The 9,928-nt window shown below is 32.4% G+C and overlaps 1 protein-coding gene across 1 annotated transcript; it reads right to left on the reverse strand.

The window, feature by feature from the left end:
• Nucleotides 1–4,374: 4,374 nt before the first annotated feature.
• LOC127813742 (2-C-methyl-D-erythritol 2,4-cyclodiphosphate synthase, chloroplastic) lies at nt 4,375–8,293 on the reverse strand. The gene is made up of 3 exons (XM_052354876.1): nt 7,915–8,293; nt 7,281–7,411; nt 4,375–4,846 (listed from the first exon to the last, which is right to left on the reverse strand). The coding sequence occupies exons 1-3, from the start codon at nt 8,258–8,260 to the stop codon at nt 4,613–4,615; spliced, it is 711 nt and encodes a 236-aa protein (XP_052210836.1). The 5' UTR covers nt 8,261–8,293; the 3' UTR covers nt 4,375–4,612.
• Nucleotides 8,294–9,928: the final 1,635 nt, after the last annotated feature.

Consider the following 9,928-nt stretch of genomic DNA (forward strand, 5'->3'; position numbering starts at 1 on the left):
GTGTAGCATTATAGGAATGCTCATACGAAGAAGGTGGTCCAAACCCAGCAAAGAAAGGAAGGTGGTCCTAAATATATGGTTGGCGTGTCATTGAAGAATAAAATACTTTTAACAATAAATTCATGACAAAAAATGACGTAAATTTTGAATTGATTGACTTGTTACGAAGTGGAAGAAGAAAGAGAAAAATTATCGACAAATATAATTGTTGTCGTTTAGATATAATAATAAATTTATAAAATAAAAACGCCATCATCGATCAAACCAATTGGACTCTACTAAAAAGAGAATAATCGGAGGGTACAAAGTAGTCAACGAGCAAAAATTCTTATGATTAATTAAGTTAGACACTAAAGACTTGAAAATTACATTAAAATCAGTATTTGAGACCTATCTCTTTTAGAATAAAAACTCATCTATTTACAGAGTAATATAGAGTTTTTTTAAATTTTTTAATGACAACGTTTATTCTAATATTTTGAGTTTGACTAGGATTATAATTCTTATAAATAATACTTATCTCGATATTCAGTGGCGAACCTAGAAAAGAATTTTAGTCTGAGCCAAAGTATAATTTTAGCTCTGTCCAAATTATAAAAATTATAATTATTTATAATAATATATATAAAAAATAAAAAAGTTAGCTGGGCCAAGGCCCCAGCTAGCCAAAATGTGGCTCCGCCACTATCAATATTCTATTATCCACTAGAATTAAGATTTTTATGAATAATATTTATTTTTTTTTTACAGAATTCTTAGAGAGATTTTTATATGTTGAAATTATCCTATTTGGGCCCCAGCTAGTCAAAATGTGGCTCCGCCACTGTCGATATTTCATTATCTACTAGAATTAAGATTTTTATGAATAATGTTTATTTTTTTTTATAGAATTCTTAGAGAGATTTTTATATGTTGAAATTATCCTATTTGTGCTTCATTCAGTATCCCTCCAATTAGGAAAAATTTTATTGGAAAAATTTTCAATAAAGTTTTAAAACACTAAAACCTAATGTTTTCTAATATAAAAAGAAACTTCTATAAATTCTCACCTTACACTTAGTTATACCGAACAAAACCAAACTAAACCGAACACCGCCGTCCACTATATATATGTGTCTGCGTGCGTGTGGGTGGGTGGCGGCGGCTATATATGTGTGTATGCATGTATGTATATGTGCCTGCACGCATAATAATGGCTGCAAAGTTGAGCACGCAATGCATGCATGAACCTCAAAATGGCCATTTTGTGTTGTTTTTGGTGATTTTTGTGCTAACAACACGTGGTGGCCGTCCACCATCATGAGATCGTCATCCATGCACGTGCGTAGTCGCATGGGGGTGTGACCGAGGCCTCCGCGTTGTCGCATGGGGGTGTGACCGAGGCCTCCATGTCTGTGTGTGTTTGTAGGTATGTGTGTCGCACGTGATGTGAGATGTGTCACACGTGCCATGATGAACACAAGTTCCATTTGATACATAGTTTTCACATGAATTATGAATGGGTTGCTTTTTTTGAGGTAAAAAAAAAAAAAAGCACAAGAATGAAAGGCCTTTCGTTCAACTTCACTTTATCATAACTTATAAGTCGTGTTTTTGAATTACCTTAGTTGGCACAATCGTGAAACATAAAAAATCGAACTATGCTTTTATTAAACTTCAATAACAGTATTATTTATTCTTTAAACTCAATAAATAATGGTGGAAAGGGGATACATGAGCTTCAATAGGGGCAATATTAGCTCAAAGATAAGATCTCCCTATTAGCAAGCACAATTTTTATTATTAAACCACGATTAATGGTGATGACACAAGCATTAATCACCAATTGAATTCATATGGCTTTACACAAGATTTGTACCATGTTCCGAGTTGATTTCAATCGTAAATCTTTGCACAAGTAAAATGAGAGTAAATGTCCCAAGTCTCCACTAAAAAAAGGTCACTCCAATTCTTAAGTCAACAAAGAGTTTGAGGGATAATTTATAGCATGTTAGAATAGTATAGCATGTTGACTCACTCTTCAAAGTCTTTTTATATTCTTATGGATTAAGTTTTGTAACGAGGATCATGATGAGAATTAATTGATCCCACTTATGTCGTAGAGGTTTGGTTGATTTCTCCTATTTTGCGGGGTCGGAATTGATTTAGATTGAAATTATTAATTAAGTGTGAAATATCTTATCATAAGTTTATAGAGATTATGATACGTGGCATTAAAGACTTGGAATCCTATCATGTGCTTCTTCATATTAGGATTGAATTTCTTTGGTCTCTAAATTATAAAAATTGCCTCATATTGAGAACTTATCTCATTAAAATTATCTTTAGACAAGGGCTTAAAAGAGAAGTGTTTTAAGATCTTTTCCGACATGAACTATGCTTTTGAGAATAGTCCATATACTATCTTGGAGAATACTTCACTATTCATCTTCTACCTGAATTAGATTCTTTTGCCTTGTCTATCTTCGTATAACTCAAGAGTATAATTCACTCATAATTCAAATTTTTTGTAAAAACCAAGCACTCAAAGTCAAACTATAAGTTAGCCAAATATGACTTTTAGTGTAACACTTGACTTCTAAAATGATTATAATAAAATAACACTTTGTCTTGTGTAATTTTTTTTACTTTTCTTGATGGGTTGACTCGATTCTAGATTGGCCCTCGATGATCATGTTCAAAATTTTAGGGTGAATTTATACATTAAAAAAAAAAGAAGAGAGGATAGGCTTGAGTTTTGGGCAGGTTTTTGATTCAAAGCATGTGGGGGTGACCATAAGATTAAGGTAAGCATGAAGCATTCAAACCTATATATGTCCCCTCCAATTCTCTTTTCAAAAAGTCATATAATAAGCTGATAATTGCTTCCTTTGATTGTAATGGCTGCCTCTCCTGTTACTAAATTGTTCTTCTTTTCCAAGTCTGGTTTATTATTTTTTTTAAATATTTAAAGAATTTAATTTAAGAAAATAGTATTATTGGTGGTCTCGAGGACTTAAAGTTTAGGGTTTTGAGTTCGAGTTTCATAATTCAAGAAAATAGTATTATTGGTCTATAAATTTTACATTTTATAATAAATTAATCATTATCATTGGTCTCGTTTTTCTTTTAATTTCTAAAAAAATCTCGCCAAAATAAAAAATATTCCTCTCTTCACCTTCTAAAATTTTACTGCAAAATCTTTAAGATACCAATAATGGTTGCTTTTTTTCATTTTTTTATTTTATATATCTACAACTTGATTTTTTTTCTCATAATCTAACAAAATTTTTAAAAAGAAATTAAATTATAACAAAATTTTTATAACTGCTGTAAGACAAATTAAAATATAAAAATTATTTTATTATAAAAATATAAAATTAAAAGGCAATTATATTGTTTACCCATCATATAACTCATTTGAGTTCCAAAGAGATTAGAGATATATTGAGTTTGAAGATTATGGCTTGCACTAAGGTTGAGTGACTTGCATCCACGAGTTAATTAAGTTTTTTCCTTTTTCTTTTTCCAGTATAGGCTATTTTCTAGGTTTTGAAATCAAATTATGTTACCTGAAAAGTAAATCTTTTGACCCAAAGGTGGCCAGCCAGTCAAAGCCACCTCCAATGGGGACAAGGGATTTTGAATTTGTGTGTGACATAATCATTCATTATGCTTAAGTAAGATTTAAAATAGAGTCAATCTTAATGTAATTATTAAAGGCTTATTAAAGGAGTTTTTTTAAGAGACTTCGATATATAAGAGTACTTGTAATTCTAGACTATGTTACACGGAAACGTTTTCGATAGAAAACAGAAATGTAGAAACGGACTTTTTTTTAAAAAAATAGGCATAAATAGGGTTAATAAGAATAAGAAACGTTTCAGAAACGGAAAAACAGCACCTCTGAGATGTGTTTCCGTGCAACATAAATTTTAGATACACGAGAATTGAACGAGTGAAATTGAGTCAATTTAATTTATTTTTTTTTAATCCAATTTGATGCCCCTCTTGATTATTTTGTCCAAGTTGGACTTTAGGGTCTAATCAACCTGAATCAACCCGTTTCATTAACTACTAGTTAAATCCTAAAATTTTGTAACTTAATAAAAGATATGATTAGAAATAGATTTTACACGTCTAGAATTTATGTGAATTTATGTAGCCAACCCGCGTAATGGGACTTTTAAGGCTTTTGATAAGTTATGGAGCGAAGACAATACATTGAACCAACCTGAATAACCAGGCTCGTGGGGCCCACCTAACTAGTGGGATTAAGGGTTGAGGCTTTTGGAAAGTTATGATTTGATGACAATACATTGCATCAGTGAAAGTGAATTACCAGGTTAACTGTGCAAAACTTCATCCACCATCACACAGATACAGAAACACACATGATAAAAGCATGAGCACAAACAACTGCATTTGAACTTGGAAAAGGCTAAATTTTAAATTCTGGTTTCAAATTATGGATACAGACAAGTATGATGGAATCCCCATTTTTTATATTTGGGGCATTCTGTAGACTGTTAAAACTCTTAAAGAATAAGCAAGCTATTGGATCCTAGTATGCAGAAAGACAAGGTGCCAATTTTAATACACGAGACTTACTAGTGTGGAGAAGACCCTGTCTCTATTTTCTCATGAGAAGAACAACAGTATGTGCTGCAATGCTCCTATTTTCCCCGAGGCTGTCGACCTTTTCGTGAGTTTTGGCTTTCAAGTTTACGACAGAAGGGTCTGCTCCAAGCAGCCTAGATAAATTGGCCCTGATAGCCTCCTTGTGTGGGCTCAGCTTTGGCCTTTGAAGAATCAGAGTGGCATCTAAGTTGCCTAGCTCATAACCTGCCTCGTTCATCAGTCTCACCTGACATGACCCGAATAGCAGAAGATGAGCAAGTCAGAGAACAAGTATATTCACAACTGAATCGAATATAGACTAACTGCAATATATGAGCTCCTTCAACTCATTCAAGAGAGCATGGACCAAATACCCAATACAATATCAAGGAATGGAAAATTAAACTTGAGCTATTCTAAGTGATAAGGCATCAAACTATCAAATATAACAAGTTCAAGGTTAAATTTCATCAAAATGCCAATAATGGGTCTATTTAACGTTTCATAAGTTTATCACCTCGTCATGGTTGTCAAAATCCCAATTCAACTCATACAATTTTACGTGTCAAGAACCTCTAAACCACTCAATGCTCATATAAAATCTAAATTGTAGTAGAATCAAAGTGAATCCCAATTCTTTGGACAACAATTTTACTGATTCCAGCATAGTATTAATTCTGATCCAAGGGATGCCCTCTGCCTCTGTGAACCCTTATCTCTCTCAAACACCTTCATCACAGCCTTCTGTTGTTCCCTCTTGCTGCATGGTTGTACAGTGCTCAGTGTTGTCGTTGATTCACAACTTTCGATTGCTCAATGTCGTTGTCGATTCAAAAATACAAACTACTAGCTAAGCTGTTGTCGATTCACAAACACGAATTGATGTTTCCATGCTCGCCTACTCGGTGTCGCCATTTCTGTGCAACACGAATTGATTCACAGCTCCAATGCTCAGTGCCGCTGTCGATTCAGCTCGAAGGGGCATACAACTTTGTCTATTTCTTCTTTTACAATTTCTTCGTTTGTTTCTTCTTTTGCAATTTCCTAATCTGATTAAGTGATTCTTGTCCGCCACAGCTTCATTTGTTTCTTCTTCATCTGACTTCATTAATTTGATTATTATTGTTTTTTTTTAATTTAAAAGTGAATTATTGTTGGTTTCCTTAAAGAATTGAATGTTTATTGGAGCTTTTATTATAATTATTGCTTGTAATATAGAAATTTATTAATGTATGTTGTTTTTATTTATATTAGGTTATGACTCATATGACTTAAGAGAATTTACATTTTATGAACTAATATTTGAAATTTTCATTATGGATGGGTGAATGATGATAAATGGACTTAATATTTAGAAATTTCATATTATTAAGTATTTTTGAAATTGATAGATGAAGTTATTTTGAAATAGGTAACAAGTATTTCATTCATAATAAGGAATAAGGTTGAAATAATCATGTTATTAAGCAATATTAATTTATTTTTTTATAAAATCATGTCATTATAAACTTATGTATATAGATTAAAGGGTATTTTTAATTATCTCTAAAATCTTACAATTTTACAATCCAAGTTTACGATTCGATTTTATGGTCCCTCCTTCGATCCCACTTAAAATCTCAATTTTAACAATCTTGCACCTCATCACTGAATTGCTTTCTTTCTATGTTCCTTTTTTTTCAATTCACAACAATCATTGATCATGCATGCATGAAGATGGAACCTTGAGAACTAACTTCACAAGCATAATTATAGAAAAGTTTTAACGTTAATCACTAATTAGAAACAGAAAATTATAGATGAAGATTGGCAGCATATTTCAGTTTGATTTTGTACCACTCTGCAAGTGTATTTTCATGCTCATATTCTCTCTTTCAGGTACCTAGAAGTTTCATTTTTTTCTCTTTCTTCTTTTTCATGATAAATCAAGTACCATGCTATTCTTTTAACTCTCACAATTCATATTGGCAATAGATGGAGTCCAAGCCAGAATTGTTTGGTTAAACATTATTTTCCACACATTTTTCTTGTATTGTTTGACTGCTTCAAAGATACACATTCAATGCACCATCATGGCAAGTCATTATGCTTCACATCACAGTCATGCCAGCTTCTCAATTACCCAAGACAATAATAGACCAGGTTCACTCTAACCTACAGAAAAGGAACCAACATTCTTGTTGTTCACTTTTGTCTCGCAATGTCTGGATGCATCTTCTCCCTTCCTCTTGTCAATTCCAAGTAAGTGCTGTCCCTCTCACATCAATTCAAACTCATAAAGCCCCACTTCCAATAGCACATCCAAATCCCTCTAACTAGTTCTTAGCAATCCTCTCACTAATGAAATCAAACACCATAATTTTTTTTAGTCTTATGCAATCAAGCACTATAAAGTTTAATTACCAAAGTGAAATCAGCAAATATCCCAACAAAATTGTTTATTTACTTGGCCAACAAACAGCTTTTAAGCTTCCTCACCAGTTATTTCTCTCAAAGTCAGAAGCAGGTTTTTCTAATAATTTCAAAAACCAAAGAAGGACACAACATAATGAAAACAATAATAAAAGCAAATATCAATCCTTGAGTAGCCCAAAGTTAAATTAGAGCACGTGCATTTGAATTTGATGTGCATATAATAATTAATCAAATCAAAGAGACATATATAAGTAAGCAAAACTCACAGCTTCTTTGATGAAAACTGACGAGGCTGCACCTTTCCATTTGGGATCAGAATCGGGAAAGATCTGGCCAATGTCTGGAAGCCCTAAAGCACCCAGAATAGCATCGACAACACAGTGAAGCAGCACATCACCTGCAAACCAAAAATATTAAGCTATCAGAAACACACAAATTACAAATAAACACACATACACATACATATGCAATTATAAGTAAAACCAATTCAACATCGTGAATTAGTCAGTGAATTTTAACCAACAGATTAAGCTCTCTCTGCAGCCACATATAAGGCCTTAGAACAAATACGCAAAAATAAACACACACACACACACACACACACACACAGGGTTAACAATACTTCAAGTGATTCAGCCCCAAAATATAGGCCTTTTCAACAACTACAGGAATATACTCATAAGTGAACTTACACGTGTAGTGTCAATGGAATTAGTTTAATTATGCAATTAATTTGGTCATCCTAGTGAACGTTCTCAGCCTCAAACGATTATGTCTTAGAAGAAATTCCAAAAACCTATAAATACGTACATATTTATACACAGCTGTTTGAAGAAAGAATTAAATAAAGATGTATATGTATTATGATGTGCAATTAGAGTTATAGTGAGCGAAATCGACCATCTGAATGAGCTTCGCAGCCTCTATCGTGAGGAATGTCGATGCCGCCGATGATGAGAGGGTATCCAGGCTCCAACCGGTGGAGATCGAAGCCGTGGCCGACTCGGAACGGAAGAGACTTCCCCGGAGTCACGGCGGTGGTGGCCTCGGCCACGGCCTCCGCCGCTGCTGCCGCCGCTCTCGGCGTTGATCGGAAAGACAGAGACGGCAGCGGGACTGCGGCCGAGCGTCCGGCGACGAAGGCTGGAGAAAAGAGAGAAGAAAGGGCGGTGTTTGGCTTTGGAGCAGCGGTATTCTGCTTGAGAATAGGAGAGGCGAAAGAGAGCGCAGGAGTGGCCATCGCCATTATCGATTGCTTTTGGAAAGGTGTTTGGTTTACAGCGAAGACTAGAAACTTGAATGGGTTGAGTCCACGTGGCACGGATTAGTTTAATTGCTCAACGGCCACTCAATTTTTATCGTATTTCTATTTTGGTACCAATAAATTTGAAAATTTTCTTTGATTGTTTTTATTCCCAGGGTATATGCTATTTGGCATCTGAAAGGAATCAAACTGGAAGGACGTTATTTATTTTATTTTTATTTTTATTTAAAAAGAAAATTAATTATTATACTTTAACACAACCTAATAAACTTCTCTATTTCAAACTCTATCACGTTGGCCATTATCGTACATATTATTTTGATATAGGCAAACACAATACCAAGAAGAAAAAATCTATTAATATTCTCAGTGAAGTGCCAATAACTAGGGTTGCAAATGAGCTAAGTCATTTGCGAGCAAATTGGTGTTTGACTCGAGAAAAACTCGTTCGATTTCATTCGTTAAGGTAAATGATCCGAACTTAAATCTAACTTTGAAACTCGATTTGTAAATAGTTAAATTTGAGCTCATTAAAATTCACAAACATGTTCGATTGGAGGTTGTTGAATACTAATAGGCTCGATTAGACACTCATAAACATGCTCGAAAAAAGTTTACAAATAACTTGTGAACAACCTCACTTATAAATATATTATTCAACATAAAGCTATCAAACCTTAAATTATTATAATAATATAATCAAATTAAATATATTTAAAATTATTATATATATTAGTTTAATCATTTAACTTAATATAATATATAATAAAGTAAAATAACAAATTAAGTTTAAACAAATAACAAGTTATGGCGAGCTTGAACTTGTTAGAGTTCGGGCTCGCTAACAAGTGCTTGAGCTGAGCTTTAAGGCTTGAGTCTAGAAACTAGCTCCTCAAGCCTAGAAATTGACTCGTGAGCCGAGTCTGAGCTAGCTCAATTGCAACCTTACCAATAACACTAGAAATGACCCTTTGAATCAATAAGAATCCAAGAACAATTCCAAAACTGTCGATTGATAAGAGTTTTATATCTTTATATCTTTATATATATAAAAGTAAGATAGTCTGAAAAAAAAAAAATTTCCCCCAAAACATGCGTTAATAATTTGTATTTAATACTTATTGCATTAATAATTTGCATTTAGTAATTTATATTAATAGTTTAAAATTTTCAATTATTTTGAAATAATAAGTACTAATTATTATAAAATTAATAATGAATTTTAAATACATGAGTTTTTCAATGGTAATCATAGATTTTCCAATACATTATTATGTGAATATTAAATATTTAACTAATCCGTCAATCAATAAAAAATAAATACTATTTATGAAGAATATGAATAGACACTTAAAGTATTAATTAAATCACAAAAAATTGTTCATTAAATAAAATCTTATCTTTATATAATATAATAATATATAATCTTTTTATATATATAAAAATAGGATAGTCTGGAAAAAAAATTCAGCCAAAATTTGCATTAATAATTTACATTAGTAATTGCATAATTTAAAATTTTCAATTACTTTGAAATAATAAGTACTAATTATTGTAAAATTAATAATGAATTTTAAATACATGAGTTTTCAATACATTATTACGTGAATATTAAATATTTAATTAATCCGTTAATCAATCAAAAATAAA

The sequence above is a fragment of the Diospyros lotus genome, chromosome 11 (assembly GCF_014633365.1).
Source record: "Diospyros lotus cultivar Yz01 chromosome 11, ASM1463336v1, whole genome shotgun sequence".
Taxonomy (NCBI): domain Eukaryota; kingdom Viridiplantae; phylum Streptophyta; class Magnoliopsida; order Ericales; family Ebenaceae; genus Diospyros; species Diospyros lotus.